At 40.3% G+C, this 20,957-nt stretch overlaps 1 protein-coding gene across 11 annotated transcripts in view; it reads right to left on the reverse strand.

Moving 5' to 3' along the window:
* The window catches only part of osbpl8 (oxysterol binding protein-like 8), a 97,462-nt gene that overhangs the window by 10,438 nt on the left and 66,067 nt on the right, over positions 1-20,957 (reverse strand). For all 11 annotated transcript variants that reach the window (XM_030439798.1, XM_030439796.1, XM_030439792.1 and 8 more), the window contains 14 exons: positions 11,476-11,549; positions 10,173-10,253; positions 8,949-9,050; positions 8,017-8,220; positions 5,823-5,907; positions 4,049-4,214; positions 3,737-3,962; positions 2,981-3,165; positions 2,174-2,255; positions 1,955-2,053; positions 1,719-1,815; positions 1,467-1,565; positions 1,056-1,153; positions 179-268 (listed from right to left, as the gene is read on the reverse strand). In XM_030439798.1, the coding sequence (XP_030295658.1) occupies positions 179-268; positions 1,056-1,153; positions 1,467-1,565; positions 1,719-1,815; positions 1,955-2,053; positions 2,174-2,255; positions 2,981-3,165; positions 3,737-3,962; positions 4,049-4,214; positions 5,823-5,907; positions 8,017-8,220; positions 8,949-9,050; positions 10,173-10,253; positions 11,476-11,549 (1,688 nt within the window). The remainder of the gene's footprint in view (positions 1-178; positions 269-1,055; positions 1,154-1,466; positions 1,566-1,718; positions 1,816-1,954; positions 2,054-2,173; positions 2,256-2,980; positions 3,166-3,736; positions 3,963-4,048; positions 4,215-5,822; positions 5,908-8,016; positions 8,221-8,948; positions 9,051-10,172; positions 10,254-11,475; positions 11,550-20,957) is intronic.

The raw sequence follows: 20,957 nt of genomic DNA on the forward strand, positions 1-20,957 counted from the left end.
CAGAGAAGCAACTCCAACAGTTTTAACTTAGCAATGTTTTCCTGAACATCTCCATAAGACCTCTGATACAGTGTCACTTTTGGTTCTTTTTGAGTCCCCAGAAAAATGTGTATGTGTAAATCTGGGTGTATTCTACGACAAGCTGTCATCGGAGCAATGTGTGAAGGTCGTCTCTTACCCAGTGGCCTTCTAGTGTAGCTAACACCTCCTTTCCCAGCTTGATCTTTCCCGAGACCTGATTGACGCTGTCACTGCTGCCCAGGAATGGCTGGAGGGGAAAAAAGGGGAGAAAAAGGAGGAGCAGGGAGAGGGAAGGGGGGGGGGCAGATGGAGAGTAAAGGGTGAGGAAAGAATAGGGAGGCATTTGAAAAGTATAAGGAAGAGGACAGGAGGCAGAGGTGCACGCACGCATACAGTTTATATACTGTAGACAAATACTGTGGTTTACAATGTGTGATTTTGTCTGTATTTATGCTTTAAATCAGGCTGGTCTCGTACGGATTGGTTAAGGTTAAAGAAATGTGGCAAAAGAAAACAAGTGTTTGAGATAAAGCAGTTAGATTTAAGACCAATCTACCAAAAAAAAGATAGTAAGCTAACAACCACCATCAACTTCTTATTAAGCCAAGTTAATTAAAGTGCTTCAGCTCAATAGTCTGAGTTGGTGCACTGTGATCAATAGCACTCTTTTTACTAATCTTCATGAGGCAGAGATAGAACACTGCAACAATAACACGTAGAGACACTCTTCATGGGTTGAATTCTAAATGCACATGTATTAAATCCCCTGTTTGCTTTCCCTGACAAAGTACCTGTCGCTAGTATCACGAGAGGACGATACAGATAATGGCATGGAGGATGGGATGGTTTTCGGGGGGGGGGGGGGAGATGGAGTGGAATGGTGGAGTTGTTGGTGTGAGACATTCAGAAAAATCACATGAGAAACAAGCTTTTTTCTTCAAAAGTGTATGGCTCAACAGGTCTAAAGGTTCAAGGACATTTTCTACTCCTCTGAAGTGAGTACATTTAGGTTAAACAAGAAAACGCAGCCATACCTTCAGTTTGAACTCAAGCTGTGCACTGTAGCCTGTTTTCTCACACGCGATGGTGATCTGACCACCCAGCTCCAGGGTCATCGTGCCGTACAGGATGCCTAGAGCGCGAGAAGTTTCAGTTAGCACGGGTGACTGGCTCAGAAAGTGGACACGACTTTTAGGTCTTCATTTGAGATTCATTTGACAGACTGTATGTCAGGCACATGTTCTTCTGATGTCCACCTTTTCACTGCATGTGCTCTACGCTGCATGTGGTTGACCTCTGCATCAGTCTACTCTGTGTTCTACAAGCTCTGAATCTGACATGCGGAAAACGTGTCAAAGGTGGATCGAACGGTTCATGAAGAGCGTATACAGCTTCATACAAGCATTTCAAGAGTGAGATCAAGACATGAGAATGATCAGGCTGACCTTTACAGTGAGCGTAGGGCATGTTCATCACGTAGTCCTCTCCTCGGTTGAGGAAAGTGAGCCTCGCCTCGCCGTCTAATATGGCTGACAGGGAGTTTCCTAGAATGTAAACAACAGCGGTCAGTGGAAAGATGTTCTTGAACACTAAATGAATAATAAGAGATCCACAGCTGATTAAGTCATAGCATACTATCAAATTAGAATTGAATTGTTCATGTGGGTGACATTAAGTGGATTTCAGTGTGTGCGCACCATAGAACTTGGACTTGGCCAGAATGCTGCCACTCAGGCAGAATCCGTCTTTCCTGTTGCTGACATAGAAGGCTGACACTGGAGGATGATGGGATACCTGAAAAAAACACATACACTGATGTGGTCGGCTTATAACATGTAGTTGCTTTATGGGAGTTATGTGATACAGCTGGGATGAGCTCTTGATCAATCAGATTAATAGTGGGTAATATTCCTTCTTCTGGAGCTCATGTTACCTGTTCTGCGATGTAGAAGGTCTTGCTGTTGGTCTTCTGGTGAAGCCACATGCAGCGGTATGTCTCTCCAATAATAGGGTTGTAAGGCTTCTTTAACCCCTGCGAATTAAAAACCACCATGACATGTGATTTAAGTACCATATATTGTGTGTAGAACGCGTGTATAGTCTGTGAGGCTCATCAACATCAAGTCTCTTTTATTTGTTTAATTCTCTTTACCTTAGGCTTTTTGTAAAATCCAGAGATGTACCACTTCACCACCTTCTTCATCCGGTTGTAAGCATTCTCCTCGATTGCAGCCCTGAAAATACAACACGCTTAGACCGGTGCCTCCCAACAACACACGCTGTTGGCCTCGGATGGTACAACTTTGTACAATCTGCTATCAAAACTTTACCATGATCATATCTGCAAGCTTTCCTCTAGTTGTTATTGTGCACCTGGTTATCGAGGGAACTTCACAGAGAGCAAAGACTGATTGACTGAATACGTTTTGCTTTCTTCAGACATTCAATGAAGTGTCTAAGTGGGAACACGTGGGAAAACACTGTAATATTTCCTTACTGAAGAGGAAAAATTACCTCATAATAAACCACCTTCTCATAACAGCTAACTTTATTAAATATTGTTCACAATATGTTAAAGTTGCAGAATATCTTTGCTTTGTCACCATTTTTAAAAACGGTCCATGTCATTTTTCCCTTTGCTTGTTCTGTTATTATAGATGTAAGTCACCTCAACCCAGTAGTATACCCAGTAGAGGTAACACACCTCAAGTTTAAGAAGTTTAAAATCACGTTCGACAGAGCTAGGCCAGCTGTTTCACCAATTTTCACCAATTTTCCAGTCTATGCTACTCAAAATAGCCTGTTGGCTCAAGCTTCATGTTCAGCATAAATATATAATGTTATGCTGGCACTGACGTCCTCATGTAGCTCTCGGCAACAAAGTGTATAAGAGTACTTTACAAAATGTCAAACAATTCTTTCAAAACTCTTAGGACAAACAGAAACGGTAAGTCCTTACTCTGACAGGAAGTCAGCGTGGTAGTAGTAGTCGGACAGTTTGTCCAGAAAGGACCTTGGCTCCAGGATGAAGGTGGGCAGCACCACCTTGGACAGATCCATGCCAGGTCGCACCTGCTTCAGCAGAGTCCAGATCAGAGATTTATTCTCCTCTGATACTGTCTCTGTCTGGGCAGCCTCGCCAGCCTGGAGAAGAGGACACACGCATAAGGTAAGAGAAGTGATCTTTCCTGCACGCACCCTGCATTATTACCGCAGACATGTTAGAATGCACTCAGAAAACAGTCACGTTCTTGCACAAGCTTAAAAGTTTCATGCGATTGTTTGTGCAACTGCTTTGCAAAATGAGGTTTTAATTAGCTCCTAACTAGAAAGGTTTTCTTTATAGTAGGTGTTTAATTAGTGAGCTGTTGAACCCAGATTTCATTAGAATGGAAACACGTACAAGTGCTTTCACACTTGTTTTTATACCACCAGTCACACCCACGCACACCAATCTCCACAGGCTGCGATCAAAGCCTGTCCATGTTACAGCTTTTTTTACCCGCCCCAGCAGAGCGATATGCTAATTTCATCTCATTATGCCAATAAAAAAAGCTTTTAGCTGAAATTTTTATTTAAGCTAACGATGAAAATGGCTGCTAGAAATCCTTTGGGAGTACGGTGTAATGCTCCAATCACACTTCAACTGAATTTTGTTTTATTATTAACATCTCTGCAGGAAAACAGTGGATTTCAAACAAACTCTGTCCCCTACTTCTCCGAGCTCCTCGTGGGACTGCTCCAGGTATGGGGTTTCACGCAGATGTTCATTAGGGTCCAGGTCGATGTACGAGTCGTCTTGGCGCTCTGACGTGTCGCTGTCGCTCTCCTCACTCTTCTCTAGGCCTTCTGGGTCCGACTCCTCGTGGTCCTGTTCACCCTCCCTGTCTGACTTGTCTGAGTACAGGTCAGGGTCTTTCAAATGGTCGCTGTCATTGAACCTGGAGGTAAAGCGGATATGGTCTTAAAACTTGAAACTTTATGTGTAAATAATATATTTATAGTTCAGACTTTATTTCCTACTTACTGGAAACCATGGATATTATGAGCTCGGAGGAGGCTGTAGAAATTAATGGAGTGTTCTCCGCCTGTGGCCACAGTGCTCATATCCTCTTTGCCCTCGCGGATCATGGTCCTCTTCAGCAGGCTGGAGCACTTAAGGGCCAGCTCTAAGGCGTCCATCCAGCATCGACCTGTGATAGATATCAGGAAAAGCCACTGAGTTGCTAAACTTTGTGGAATACACTTGCAGCATTTACTGTATTTTCAGGCTTTACTTTAAGTTAGATATCAGATTTGTAATATTAAGGATGAGGTTATGGTTGTTTGAGGGTTTTCTGAAAGCAATTTTGATCTTTGGACCCGCAGTCATCCCTGCACACATTCCAGAATTATTTCCAGAGGAGAAACATTTCAGAATCCTTCTGATATCTACAGCATAACAGCGAGCATGCTATGTTTTAACTGAATGAAAACCAGAGAGGGCTGAATCTCATTTGGAAATGTAAGCGTGTTTGCAATATGGTGGTGTTGGTGCGTGGGCTACGTGTTTTAATGCCTTTTTTTAAGGGCTATATACTCGCTGTGCATTCTTTACACAATTTATACACAGAAATAGAAGTTTTTTAAAAGTAAATATTTTGCGCTAGACTTAAAAACAGCAAGAGATTTTGGACACTGACTCCAGCACCACGGAGAGAGACTCTGAGAGGGAGGGACCGGATTAAATGTTTCAGCAACATGGACAGAGACATGGAACAAGTGGGACGTGCCTAAAACTATTCACGAGTTCACTGAGATCACCATGTAGAGAATTCTGTGGAATGGATGATACCAGTGGTTCTTGAGACTTTTTGTCGGTCTTGCGCCCCTATAGAAGCCGGTTGGGGGACACAAACTAGAGGGGGCTCAGGTTTTCATTTTGGCTTGTCCAAATGGCCTCAAACACTCACTATAGACATATTATTGTAGCTTTATGATGCCCATAATATATTATATATTTGCACCAATACTGACAACTGACAGAACAGCTGTACAATAGATTAGGTTGCTAAGACATGCATATGTCAAATATTGAATTGGTTTGACTTGTGGGATTGTAGTTTTAAACCAAGACTGGCGTTGTTTATGTCGTAGCAACTGTAAACCAGTCACTTGTCTAGTGCAGATGAGAATTGGTCAAACACCAAGCTCCGACACAATATTTCTACTAGATGTTCTCTATTGCTTGCAAGCAAGAGTCTCACACTAACGGAGCATAGATGTTGACTCAGGAAAGTCCGTCTTTCCTCAGATTTTACAATAATAAAGAACAATACCTTCAATTGTAGTAGTCACAAGAATACATATGATCTCCCTCACATCTCCCCCTCACATCTCCCCCTCCATCTCATGATACACTTGTAGTGTGTCACATGTAAACCTAAGGTCTAAACACTTAAACACAGCAGAGGCTTCACCAAGCCCCTTCCGGATGAACTCCTTACCTAAATTCCTTTGTGTATGTTTTCCCGGCATATTGACCCACACACAGTACATGAATACATCCATTCACACTCTGCAACCACATTGGTATCACAAGACAGAGCTCACGTTGGAAGCACACGAACAATATGAATTCACTTTAGATGTATAATAATGTTGTGACAATATTGTTAAGTTTCACGTGTAAAATCAATATATCAAAATAAGAAGGGACATTTGAGAATTGCTCTCACACTTATGAGGCTGAATTCATCTTCAGCACTCAGTGTTGCTACTGACCAGAATAGCTGAAGTGTGACTGACAGCCTGTCTCTTACCGTCAGATTCAGAGGCAGCACGGAAGATGAGGTGGCTGCTGGGTAATGGCTGAGTGATGGAGCCAACTGCCTCTCCTTTAGGACCCTGATGACATCAAGAAATAAAAAGGGGGGGGAAATACACGTTACACATCCAGTGTTTTGTTTGAGTCAGTGTCTTCATTGATCCATCAATCATTCTGATCTTTTCCACTTGAGGCAATTATTTTTGAGCTCCTCTGTGGTTTCCTTGCTTCAGCCTCAGAGTTTCCTCTCAGTCTTGAATCATTTAGTGTGCAAATAGAGGAAATCTAGACTCCCGAGGATGCGGTTATGCAAACAAGCCATGAGAGGGACTCAGAGGGGACAGAAGCTGATTGAGTGAAGTGTTTTCAATGGTGAAGAGGATGACAGCGAGAGCAGGAACACTGCGATCTAAAACACAGACCGCTAATTGTGATTCATGACGTAAACATGAGGGAAAACACTTGAAATGCGAGGTCAGTGATGAATACCAAATCACAGTTTGAGTGGACGACTGAACGGAGCTGAAAACACAAGAACAAATGCAAAATGTGCTCTGCCAAACATGAAAATGGCCTAAATCAAGCAGATTGAACTCTTAATTATACAGTTAATGTCCACATCTGTTTATCTATCTGCTGTAACTGCAGGGAACAAAGGATGATCTTTTCCCCCTTGATTATACGTATTTGTTCGTTTTGTTCAGCACTGGAAGGAAAAACATGCATCATTCAAATGTGTCTGTCTGCATAACAAACCTCTGACACTGTTCTCCTCTATTGTCAACCTGTTCTGAAAAATAATGGCACTAAAGGTTCAGAGACCTTTTCCAGCGCAATATAAAGATGTTATTTAATGATTTTAAGTGGAATAAGACAATCTTTCCTCCCCTAGCATTTCTTTCTTTCAAGTCATATTAATGTTAGCGCACTGTAGCAGACAACTGGATCGCTTCTCTTTTCCTCAGGATATCAACTACCAACAGAGGACAAAATATAAGTTTATTAATTCATGTAATCCATAAAGGAGATGTGGAGGCAGACAGAAGTGGTTCCAGGCAGTCAGCCGTCATTTACCAGGGATATTTCATGTACGTTGACAGACAAAAAGGCATATTTTATAGGTTTATAGGGAATCAATCTAAACATAGGCGATGACATTATTTTGTAGCTATTACATTGTGCAATCAACATACACTTCATAATGCAAATAACTTGCCAGTTTAAAGGAATTGTTTAACAGTTTGCATGGTAAATATGAAGCTGCAGTCAGAAGCCTGTTTAGCCTGCTTAGCACAAAGACTAGAAAAACAGAGGGAAACAGCTTTTCTATCAAAAACGAAGAAAAAAAAAAGAAGGAGAAATTACTGTTGTTTTACACATCAAGGATGTGACTATGCCTGGCCAAAAATAAGCACTGGCACATAGCCCACCATAAATCTTTAGACTGTTATTTTTATTCTGGGTATTTCATAGATTCAAAAACAAGACATAATGTAGGGGTGGGAAATCTGCCCAAAAAATAATATTGCAGTCTATTTAATTGCAATCAGGATCCATGATCATTTTTAACTTTCCTTTCCATCAATTCTTAAAAACGCCCTGTGGACTAGAGCCAGACTCTAAATGGCATATCATTTCTAAATTTGCACTATTAAACATTGTATAAAAGATTTTTTTGGCACAAGCTCCTCATTTGATGTTGTTAGCTATAGCAAATGTTGCATTATTCATAATACATCACCCGCCACGGAAGAGGCATGTGAAATAATTTGTCCAATAACCATAGCCATCTAGCTGGCCTCATGGACTTGCCTGCAAGAAAACTTAGAGGAGCATCAGTCCACAACGTTGTTTTCTGGCTATCGACAAGACATGGCTGATATCAAAGTACCGTATATTAGGGAGAATACTGAACAGTGTCATGAAATTAAGCTCAGAATTCAGTCGGAACTTTTACCAGCTAGAATATAGTTGCTGTGATATCAAGCTCAGCAGTGTTTGGAGCATGAAGAGGCTGCCCAGTTCTGGTTGTTCTTGGGATGTATGGCCTCCTAACATTTTCCCCTGATGTATATTCTCCTTTCCCTTTCTCCTATTTGTATAACCTGGTAAGTGACCCCTGAATGATTCATAATTCCCCTGAACATTACTGATGGCTGTGAATCCTGTATCTGAAGGTTTATTCTGACCTTGACGGCCCAGATCGATTGCTCCAGCGGGTGGAAGAGCTTGAAGCAGAAGCCGTCCTTCTTAGAGGGCCTCTCAATGAGCTCGCAGGCGTTGAGCAGCACCGTTCCAACCCACTGGCCGTTTTTGTGGGTTTTATAGATGAGCAGCACGCCTGGTTTCAGCACACACCACAGCTTGGTCCAGCTCTTCAGAGTGCCACGAATCTGAATCATATAGAGATAAATGTCAGATATTCGAAGGCTTCACCTCATCCAATTGACCTATAATGCAACTTCTTTTTAGTCTGGGCTCGTTTCTGTTAATTATGCAGAACGGTCTGTCTGAGTTTCAAGCTCTTTTTTTGTTGTTGCTTAAGCACTTTGCAAGCTCTGCTTTTAAAGCTGCTTTATAAATAAAAATATTATCATTACTGTTAATGAACCTCTCAAACCTTATGTTCAGAGTGACAGTTTTGCCAACGATGTTCAATGTACAAATGAAGCTAGAGTCTACTAGAAAGAAGTTGCTAGATTATGTCACAAGTTGTGTTTATTTATGTCATAAAGTAATTATCTGCATAACAAAAAAATGATGGAAGATAATGTCAAAACAATTTGAAACAAAAGACCAAACACATAACTGTCTCGTCCTCCGCCATCATTTTTTAATAAATCAAACCAATCCATTTAAATGTACCTTTTAACTCCTTTAACGTTTAATGTAAGAATTTACGTAGATTATAGAACTGAGTTGTCTTGGATACAAAAGGCACGAGTAAACCAAATAAAAGATATGGAAGTAAAAATACTATCAAGAAACAAACAGTAGGGTTAAGTGGGTGGTTGTTAGGAACACTAGAATACACAAAGTTGCCTTCTACCCTTTGAAAGGATAGTTAGGTAAAATGATAGTACACTGTACAGCTAAATGTTTGGGTGTAAGATGTTCCCACCTTCAGCCAGTCGGCCATGACAATGACCGAGGGATCAGTGATGGTACTGAGCAGCTCTTTGGTTGCCCTCTTCTTTTCTTCCCTGTAGTTCTTCTTCTGCACCTACACAGAGCAAAGACAGACAGACAGAAAATATTCAGAACATCAATTTCCACAACTGTGCATATTAATATTCTGCACTCTTTTTCTCACTGAATTACATTTGGCACGATATAATGAGACTGGAATCACACTTCTCAGCGTTGCCTGGTACCTTCTGAATGCAGAGTGAGTTATCTGTTGGATTTTATATCTCTTTTGGAACATAATGTACCCTGCCTATGAACATATAGATTTTCTTGTAACTCGTCTCACTCTCTGCATTTTGTTAGGTTGTCATTTCATTCAAATGGCATGTGCTGAGCATTTTTTTGAGAGAGGTTTTGGGCGACATGAAAACAGGAGCTGTGCTGTCTGGAAATACAAGTGAAAGGCAAAGAATAAAAGCATGTCCATGCAATGCTACAGTCCAGTGCTAACAAAAGGTGTCAACCAGGTGCCCAGGAAACATGCTGGGCTTTAAGGCCAATTCGACATAGTGGTCCAACTGTCTAACTTCACCTGATTCACACTGGCCCAAAAATACCTTTTCACATAAGCTCACATTGGGAAAGAAGTGGCTGTGAAATAGTGATTTATATTTTTTTTTTTGTTAGTGTCACAACTCCTGTGAAATGACTTGTTTCCCTATGGGAATTTAGCTCAGGGGTAAATCAAAGTCCTGTTATTGGATAACAATAATGTTACAGCCATTTTTAATTCCCAAAGCTAAAAAGGATCCCTAACAGAAATATCAGGTCTGAAGAATATCAGACAGCAGCCCTGGTATATCCATCTTTTCATACAAATCTTTCTTAAAAATCCTACAAAATGTTATGCTGTCAGTACTTCTAAGTACTAAATCATATTGCCATGACCTGGATGACTGAGAACCTTCATCAACATGATGTCAATACTGTGTGTATTTGCCCAGGTGGTATTGGAAAAAATGGTATTGATTATCAATATTTTTCAAGATATTGTATCAAAGTTAGATATTTTAGTATCAAGACAACACTACTGCCTATCCTATATTGTGGTGCACAATATGAAGGAACACCTATTTTATAACAACTCACCATGTAACACTGTGTGACGGTGCACGACAAGTATTTTCAAGACTTAAGCTGATTTAAGCTCTCTTACCTTGAGGGACTCCTTCTTGGTGAGCTTTCCTCCAGATGCTGACACATCTTTGTCTGAGCCATTGTACAGCTTTGTTTCAGACTGTCAACACACAAGGACAAAAGACTTTAACAGCAAAAAGTAAAAAACATAAACACATGAACATCGGTTATTTCTCAAGTGAATATCTTCATAAAAAATACCAATGACGTATCATGTTGAGCTGATAACACACTACTCAAACATGTGTGATGACTATAACCATAGCTTTCTACATAAAAAAATCATCAGCTTGTTTTATTCCTGCACTCTGTCTAGCTGCTCTGGATAAGTCATCCACTTAATGACTAAATAACTACAAAGTGTTCCCTCTTAATAACTCATCGCAAATGGTACGATAAACACAGTCTACTGAAATGAGGACATTGCATTCTATCTTTTGCAACAAGTCAGCAGGAAACAGCATCTCTAAGTGATTGTTTTCTTCTCCCTCTCAAGCTTGTTTGCTTCCCCGGTAGCCTTAATTTGGCTCAGTTAGCAGAATAAAGCCTATAAATGCCAGTACAGGTGTGTGCCAGCTCCTTTCACCAGCCAACTGGAGCCATTTAAAGTAGAGAGACAGAGAGTGATGTGTGGGGATCCTAAAGCACTGCTACTTAAGGCCTTAAATGGCCACAGGTAGAGTTAGCCTGAAGATACATGATAACAAGCACCAAAGCTAAAATCGTCTCTTTCACATCCTAAAGAAACCCATACAGAGTTTCCTTTGGCTCAGACTGCACGTATTTCTCTGGAGATGGATGGAAACCAAGGCTCAGTCCCGCTTCTTCACAGCTTATTCTCAGACGTTGGATGTTTTTGATGGCAGAATCTAAAAATCAACTGAAGTCCACAGATAAGCATTCCCCGAAATCGTGTCTCGGTTTCGGAAGCCTTGCTGATTAAGAGCTTTTGATCATCCTGCCACGTTTTCATACTTTACAAAATCAAAACAAAAATGTAACGGGATTCATGTCTGATGAAAGCGTCTCTGCTGTGACTCAGAGGGAGACTCAGACACCCACGTCTACACTGTGAAACATATTTGATGTGGACCACGACAGATAAACTAGACAGGCCTCCTCCACACTGAGCTCATTTGAAAGGATGACAGAGTTTTGAATGTTTGATGTGTACAGTGTATTTAATGTGAGACTCATCTCCATGTAGGATATCTCACGCCTGAGGCGAGACTGAGAAAAGGATAGAAGACAAGCCGTAATTCCCATATTCTCTGGTCTCATTACAACATGCACCCGATCGAATAGTGGAGTGTTTTTCTTACCTTGCTCTTAGATATGGAGTGTGAGTCCTCTTTCAAAGGCAAAGGCAAGAGGTCCTCCTTCCCTCGCTCGAAACCTGGAACAAAAACACAACACCATAAAGAAATGCTCTTTCCATCATCACTCTCCAGGTGACCTACTGTATCTCATTCCAGAAGCCTGTGAGAGCTGACCTATTAGAGCAGACTGGGCTTTCCAGAGGGGAGACTTCAAGTCGGGAACTAAAACAGAGTGTTCATTTTTTTTGGTAAACACCCAAAATAAGTTTGGACCCTAAAATGAACATAATATGGGACCTTTGACGTGGTTCAACAGTATTTGATGATTGATTGAGATTGGATTAAGGTACCACAATGACCATGCACTTCAAACTAAACACCTCAGTGTCTGACATGTTTTTACTTAATTCTCTGTTCTACAGGGTTTCCCTCAAAACCCTGGATCCACAAACAGTGGATGTTCAAACACATAGCTCTAACACTTTTTAAAAATCAGTCGCAACATAATTCAAAGACAACCCCCTTGGATGATGGGAATTTATAATCCAATTTTAAATGGGAGGCAATCCACCAACTCAAATGATTAGTTGGAGAGGTTCTGTCTCTGTACAGTCAGCGCTCAATCTTATGACCTGTGGTCCAGTAGGAAGGCTGCCTTTTTCAAATGGGCTGAGCAGTAGTTTTTAATTCATCTTAAAAACTGAATAAAGCAGCTGTTCTTGTCTTCTATATCAATGTATTTCCTTCCTGCCCTTCTCTTTATTCTGTCTTTTTGCTGGTTGGCTGTCACTCATGTTCACCCTGTGGCAACTGCAAAAAAACAGTAACCAATAGGTTGCCCATTTTTTCGATTTTACACATACAAAACATTAGCACTAGTAGAAAAGTAGTCACTATGCACTCTTTTCTTACTCTTTCTCAATTCAGTTTATTGTTCAAAAGCAAGTTGATGGAAAACATCATAGAAATTACATTTATAAAAAAACGTACCAGTCGGTTCAATTCACAATTATTGTACCCTTTTTTCTTTTATCTTATAGGCAAAAGATTTGACCGATTAACTGAAAAATGGCGTTACTTGGTGTTGTAGTTCATGCTTTTATGATCCCTTCCAATGGTGAGATCAGCTCGCCATTGGATATCGAATGGGTTTTAAAACATTTGCAAGGCCTGCAAGTCCAAATGTTTGACGAGCTGAATGGAATCTCATTACATTTCTGTCTGTCATGGGAGCAGGCTGTCCTTCAAAGTGTCTGGAAGCGAGCAAGACATACGATCTGGTTGGTAACAAGTTGGCGCCTGCTCCAAGATCCTGATCTAAACTGAGCTCTGAGGTCAGAGAAGTTGAAAGGAGGTTCCCTGTTTTAATCCATAGTTTGGCTGGGACAATGCAAATGTGGAAAGTGAACAAGACACACAAAAAACAAAGGAACAAAGACTTGATAACCAACTGTTTCAGTGAAGTTGCTGATGGGAATGTAGTTGGGTGTAGTTCTATAAATGTCAAACTAGACAATAATAAATGTGTCTTAAAGCAGTTGAATGTAGACGTAGTGTGTCGTAACAAAACTAAGCAGACAGACACCCACTGTTCCTCTTTGAGCTCCACCTTAGCTTTTTCTAATCTTCATTAGTGTGCCAGTTTCTAACCAATTAGTGTCACCTGGGCAACAAATTCCCCACTGAGACCCCGGCAGTTCATGATACCAATGGTCTAAAGGTGACAGAGAGCCTGTAAATATTTTATAGTTTCCATCTCTAGTTATCCACAGGCCGTCATTATTCAGCCATGAGAGCTGCAAGGAAACACTGCCGAGTTTCATTGCCAAACGAGATATTTGTCATTTGGAAAAGAGTCACGTCTTATTTGAACAGCCATCTACTTTAATAAAAACAGCTGTGCATCTGAGCTGGCACAGCAGGCATCCTTCTTATGAATTCTTACTGCATACTTTAATTTTGCTCTGCAGTTATTTTGGAGTTTCAAAGTAGGATAGTTTTAATAACAACACTGTGATGTATAGTGTATGACAGGAGGGATTTTATTTAGAAATGTTTTCATAAAGATCTACGCGAAAGTATTAGCCCGGCGGCTTCAAGGCCATATGACAGAGTTGGTTCACAGTGACCAGACGGGGTTTATAAAATCTAGACTGGCCACAGATAATGTTAGAAGATTATTACACGTTATAGATGGCGTTCAAGGCTTAAGTACCCCTGCTGCTGTCCTTTCACTAGACGCGATGAAGGCTTTTGACCGCCTGGAGTGGCCTTTTTTATGGTCAGTGCTTGAGTTTATGGGGTTTGGCACGCCATTCATTAACATGATTAAAGTACTGTATAAAAATCCAACAGCCGTAGTGCTCACAGGCAAAACTAGCTCTCCTCCCTTCCCTGTTTCGAGAGGTTCGAGACAGGGCTGTCCTCTCAGCCCTCTGTTATTTGCTCTTTCTCTCGAACCGCTAGCACAAGCTATCCGCAACTCGCCTACTATTTCTCCAATTTCTATTAACGGAACTCATCATCACATTTCACTATATGCTGATGACGTTTTATTATATTTAAACAACCCAGTGCAATGTATCCCACATGTTTTGTCAATCTTTGAACATTATGGCAGCCTCTCCGGTTTTAAAATAAATTGGCAAAAATCCGCTTTGCTACCTTTAAATCAGGCCATGTGTGGTGCTCCCATCCCTGCATCTATCCCAGTTACTAAAAACTTTATTTATCTGGGGATAGATATTTATCCCTCAATACACACACTAACTAAAAACAATTTTTGTAATACGCTTAACAAAGTTGTGGCGGACCTCGACAGGTGGTCTGGCCTCTCAAATTCACTTCGTGGTAGGGTGGCTATAATTAAAATGAATATTCTGCCCAGAAACAATTTTGTGAGTTCGATGCTCCCCCTTCCCCCTCCCTCTCAATATTGGAGTAAATTGCAATCAGCAATAACAAAATTTCTTTGGCGTGGTAGACGACCTCGCATTAAGCTCACCACAATGCAGCGGGAGAGGCAGGCCGGTGGCCTGTCTCTCCCGAACTTCAAATTTTATAAGTGGGCCTTTACACTGAGGCCCCTATTAACTTGGTTTCGACCTGATGCACGGGTGTCATGGCGAGCTCTGGAGGAGCAGAAATTGGCCCCATATTCTTTTGCTAATATCCTGCATTCTAACATTTCAGCTCGCCAGTGCCGCTTGAGGTTTGGCCCTATAATTTCATATTTGCTATTTATATGGAGGAGGGTGGAGAAATTAGCTGGTTGCTCTCCTGGATGGGGCCCATACTCTCCAATATTTAATAATGATAAGTTGCTGATTGGCAGTCGTCCTATTTGTTTTCCTGACTGGGAAAGAAAAAACATTTGTACACTTGGTGACATTTTCGGAGAGGGGGGACTACTTACTTTTCAGAACATATGTATTAAGTACTGTGTACCACGTACCTCCTTTTTCTTTTACTTGCAGCTGAGAACGGCCCTAAAAAGCAATGGTGTTCCTTTAAAGGGCCCTCTTAGGCCACACTCACTTCACAAATTGTTCCACGCAGCTAGAGGCACAAGTGGTTTTGTTTCGAGACTCTACTGGTTCTTGTTACAGCATTCTTACAGACCCCTGGCATTAGACGCGGTGTGGAGGAGAGATGTTCCAGATCTGAAACCCACATTTGACTGGGATAAAGTTTGGGCTAATGTGAGCTTAGCATCCAGAAATCCTGATCATCAGCAAATACATTACAATTTTGTACATAGGGTATATTTAACTCCTAGGAAGCTTCATTTGATGAAGGTTATTAATGATCCAACATGTACTTTATGTTCTTCCAAAGTGATTGGCAGTTTTTTTCATATGTACTGGGAGTGTTCCCCAGTGGCTGAATTTTGGAAGATGGTTGCCTCTAACCTTTCAAAGCTGTTTAAGATCAGGTTGCCCTGCTTGCCCGCTACACTAATTTTGAATGATTTGACAGAGCTGGGTTTGACACTGGACAAGAGAAGAGCACTGTTGGCTGGTCTAACAGCTGCGAAAAAACTAGTTGCTACACGTTGGAAACCTCCACACTCACTTTCTTTCCGAGTATGGGTTTTGACATATTTGGACATTGTTTATCTGGAGTTGTCGATTGCCAGAGTTCACGGAGCTAAGGAGTCGGCAATAAAGGCTTGGCATTCACTTCTTACTGCCCTCCGTGGGTTTCGGGTGTAACATGTGACTGAGGTTTGGAGTCCTGGATCCAGGGAATGGGTGGGTCATATTTGGGGTTATGATTTCGGCTCTGATTTCATTGTGCATTTGTTTTTTGTTTTTTTTTAATTTTTAATTTTTATTTTAGTTGTTTACATATGTATTTAAGCATGTGTGTAGGTATGCAATATATTTTTATGATCTATTCTTGTAATGTGCAAGTACATACTTATGCCTTTCTTTCTTTAAAAATAAAATAAAAATTTGATCACAAAAAAAGAAATGTTTTCATCATATCTTCTCATCTATCCTGCTTTTTCAATTTACAGTGATGCCTTTCAATAATAACACCCCACAAACAAGCTTTCTTTCTGGCAGTCTATTATGTGTACATAAAGAAAGCACTTAGGGTGATGGCAAACAAAATGGAAGGTACAAGTGTGTTAGGGCTTCACAGTGGGATATTTTCTTTAACCAGCTAGTAAATACACATTTCTGGATCGAATCACAAACTGCGACGCAGTGTAACTACTTTCTGCCCAAAAAGTTCCTCTTGGGTATGAAAATAATGTCCAATACGTCAACAGAGCTGCTGTAAAAGTCCTACTTTTGAAAAATTCAACATCATACATGTTTGTCTGTTTTGAGAATGCTCCAGCTACCTGTATGAATGGTGCAAAAAAGGAAGCACTATAGCTGAAAGACCCTTCTTGTTTTCTATACATTTCTTTATCAACACAACTAAAAGGAAACAGCCTTTCCATTTAACTGGTCGCATGCAATGTGCGAGCTAAATAGTGTTAGTTCAAATTAGCTTTAATTAAGAATCCACAGTGATACACATCGAGAAACGAGGGCACGCAATTGTCTTTCTTGTCTTCTGAGTGCTGCTTTTTGTTTGAGAGTGGATCCAGTGTCAGCGGTACATTAGATGTCCCACCAGACCATCTGTGCCCACTTGACAGGCACATCTCCATGCCAACTTCAACTAGAAAACAACTCGAGAGCATATCACCGCCATGGAAACCACTCATCAACCTCTTCTAGCAATTTCATTCTACGGGGCGGGGGGGACTGGAAGATCGTAATACAATAACTGAGTTAATAAAAAAAATCATATATTCACAGAGGAAAGCCATCATCTGCTCTCTGTTGTTCTTTAAGTAACAGACAGCTGAACAAACTCCAATGTTAACAATAGGTCTGAACAATATGCAAAAGTATTACATTGTGACAGATTTTGACAGATATTGTGACATGAGTAATGGTTTAAGCAGCAATGGTAATTATTATATGTTGTGTTTTGGATCTATTTGTTGAACAAGATGGCATCTTAGAAAACGTTGGGTTTACATGCACATATTTAGTCAACAGATATTCATGTGAGATAAAGAAACCTGGAACTGAATGAACTCTTTTGTAGTAAAAGTAAAAGAATGATGACTGAGCTAACAAACTCCCTACTTATCCATGCTGGTTATCTCTCCGTTTTGCAATCAAGCAGTCTGAGTAAGTTAATGTATTTGAGATACCGTAACACTTCATTGGTTCAGGCTGGTGATGTAATGTAAAATTAAATAATGAAACCGAAAAGTTAACACACACACACACACAAAAAAGTATAGTATACACAAAGGATCATGAGATAGAGTGGAATCCACTTTCCTTGCACTCTACATGTCGAAGTGTTTTTTGGGCCAGATACTGATCTCCAAATGGAGATGTATATTGATGGCTGGGTGGCGCCTTGCATTGTCTGCCACTAGTGTTTGAATGTATGTGTGGACAGGTAAAGCACTTTGAGGGTCATTAAGGCTAAAGAAGCACAATAGAATTAGAGTCCATCTACCTTTTAATTTTTGGAAATCATGTGCACTCAGTCATTTCGGGTGTCACATTTATTAACAGCTGCCCCATTTTTGGAAGGACTCTAGCCAAAGCTTTCTGTCATTACTCAAATGAATTTCGCTTCTAAAATAATCCACCTGGGTATGAGGTACACTTCATGTATAATCTTAATCCTAATAAACCCACATCTTTTTGGCAATGTTTTTTCTTTATGCAAATGTATTAAGGACAAGGCTGAGGCTGAGAAATGGGCTTTGCTGCGAGGGCTACAGAACATTTTGATAAGCATTTCCTCTGCTAAGGACAAAGGCTGAGTGGGGAAGCAAACTGTGTGTGAAAACAGCAGGAATATTAAGGTAGAGAGGGTTTTGGTGGTGTGAATTTGACATTGAAGAGCTTGTGAATAATATGATATCTGAAAGTAGGATTAGTTTGTTTTTTTCCAAATGCTGGATTTTTCTTCACGCTGTGAATAAAGTGACTGTTAGCTGTTGAATTACTTCAGGTTTCTATTGAGCACATGTTTGAAAAAGACATTCCATAGTAACATGAAGCGTTTATACATGATAACTGAATGTATTTCACTTTTAAAGGGAAGGCGTCTCAGAATGACTTGAAGTAGCAAAGATCAGCTGGCAAAGATTTTTTTTTTGTTAACCTGTCACAGAGATAATGGTGACACTGCTGACAGATGCCACTGGGTCTAGGTAAGGTCAAAGTCCAGTCTCTCAGACAAAGACTTCTCACATGCTCCATCTGGTTTATTTTGGACCAGTAGAGACAAGGACTGGGCGTCTCTTTTTGCCAACAGGATTAGTGAATGCCAACTGTTTGTAATCTAAGTCACCTAGGAATTCAATTATTCATGTAACATTTACATTTTTGACATTTACCTGACACCACAATTACCAGTTACACTTTTCTGTGTCAGCACTAAAGAAAGGTTTGGCTGCCACCATTTTCATTCTAGTATTGGAGAAAAGAAACGCTCCAACTTGTTTGTATTTTTTTATAAAAACAATCTAACAGTCTTAGTTAGCACTTGGAACCAGGATGCAGTGACGGTGACCCTAAAATGAAGTGATGGATGAAACTGAGGCCATGAACTCAAGTACCATACATTTTATTGTAGTTTTAAGGTACGACTCAACTACATATATCTAATAACTTTAGTTACTTGATACTTTGCAGATTGCATGCTGCATTAGAGCCAAACTAGCAATTTGTAATTCATTTATTTTATTGGCAATCTAGTTGAATAACTACTGATTCCAATAATCAGAAAAATGCAGAATGTTGAATCTAATAATCGTCCAATAAGTGGTAAACCCATAGTATTAAGTAAATGCATACATGTAAATATATGTATACTTGATTTTTTACTGGAACTTTTGATACTGAAGAACATTTATTGCCAGAAAATTACTTTTCATACTTAATCACATTCAATATCAGGCACTTTAAAATGAGCTCTGTGGAGCTTCTGTGTTGTGTTGGAAGCAGGTTGTTAGTTTATGTTAGTGGACATTGCTAAACTAATGTTAGCTACTGTTCCTCTCTGTTAGTGGAATGCAGCACTGAGACGAGGCACTCCATAACATGCATCAAGTTTTTGCAACACTGCTGAAAAACAGCATACAGGAGACACCAGCACTAACTCTCTGCTAAAAAAAAAAAAAGAAAAGGTAACAGCTAACAGCAGTTAGATTGTTTAGGTTTGTACTTTTAGCAAACAGGCAAGGTTGGCTAGAGTAACAGCTCAGAGGTTGCCGTTACCGTTTCCCATAGAGACAGGGATTTAGAAAACAGTACCACGCAGATAGCAGAAGGGAGGAAAATGTCGCCTGAAATAGTCACCCAATGGCAGGCTTTTACCCACAGTCTTCATCTGGTGATTCAGTCTAGTATCCAGTCTGTTCAGACCTCTCCCTGCAAACTACTTGGAAATGGCTTTAAAATGGAAATCCTACCAATATATAAAAAAGCAAAAGTAAGCAAATGAATGAAGATCAATGAGAATTTCAACAAAAAACAAACCTCTGCAGTAAACATCCTCTGGGAGTTTTCAAAGGATCAAAGTCAAATAAGTAGCTAGCAGTATGAGCGATAAATGTGATCGCTTTATTCTGTTTAATATACATGAGCGCCATGTTTTGTATTTTTAGCCTAAATGCACAAATTTACACCACATCTTGTCACGACATTCAGTCTGAAAGTCGGCTAAATCTAACCCTTGTTGTATGTGAACGAATTACAGGGATTGAGTTTGTGTGTGAGTGTGTAGTTGGAGTTGTAGAGGACACACGCCCCACTGCAGCCTGACTCAGGCATTTGCTTTTAAAGACTACAGCCGCAGTGATCTCACTGCATCAGACATCATAGATAGGGGGAGAGAGAGCAAAGAGACTGAGAGAGGAAGAGCTGCTACAATGAGTGTCTTTCCACATTAATGCTCTGCCTCACAAAATGAATACAGTCTGGATCAGCCGAAGCAGTGCACCAATATTATGCCTCGGACACACAATAACAGAGGTGAAAGTGAAGGGGAAAACGATCACGAAAACACACCATTTGCATATCTTAATAATGTACATAAACCTAACCCTAACCCTCAACTCCACTACAGATCACATATTTCAATAATGTACTTAAACCCTCTCTAAATGTATATTTGGTATTTTCACAGTACAGGATATGAGCTTTCAGGATATGAGCTTTCAGGATATGAGCTTTCCTTTCACTGATTGTCTCTGCTATCAAGTCTCAACAATTACGATAACTATGTGATGCCTAAATGTATTAAGAGTAAATGCATTGATATGATTCCGACTGTAAATAGTAAATGAGAATGACTGTTGTCCGTTTATCCCGATGGAGGCATGGGTGTGGTTGAGCCAGCACCTCTGCTGGGGAAAACACAGCAACATAAAATGAAGAAACACAAAATTATGACTCACTGTCAATATTCATTTTATGTCATCTGAAAACATAGTTTTTGTGGTATTTTAGACATTCGACACCTCCACCCCTGAAATCATCTCATCTCAACCCAGTCATGATTAATTCAACACTGATGCTGCTTCTCCCATTAAAAGGAGCTTCTTTTCAAGCCACTAAAACTTCAAAACCACTTCACATCTCTTTTTGGGAGGGCAGTCCTTCTGGAGCGGTTGCTGGTGCCTCAAATTCTTATCTCACCATGGATTAACCCTTCTTCTTTCAAGCTGATTATCATTTACTTAGGCTCATATTAGTGGAAAACATGAGTGATTAAAAGACATAAAATAATGCAGCTATAAAGAGCACTACACTGACATTTTACTTTGAACCATAATGCAGAAGCAATGCAAGTCTTCATGATGCTGCTGTATTTTTTTTAGGATCTGTGACGGCTACCATGGAAACGGGAAGTGAACAACAAATTGAGGGAAAAACTGAAAACCC

This window comes from Sparus aurata, chromosome 14 (genome assembly GCF_900880675.1).
Source record: "Sparus aurata chromosome 14, fSpaAur1.1, whole genome shotgun sequence".
In the NCBI taxonomy this organism is placed as follows: domain Eukaryota; kingdom Metazoa; phylum Chordata; class Actinopteri; order Spariformes; family Sparidae; genus Sparus; species Sparus aurata.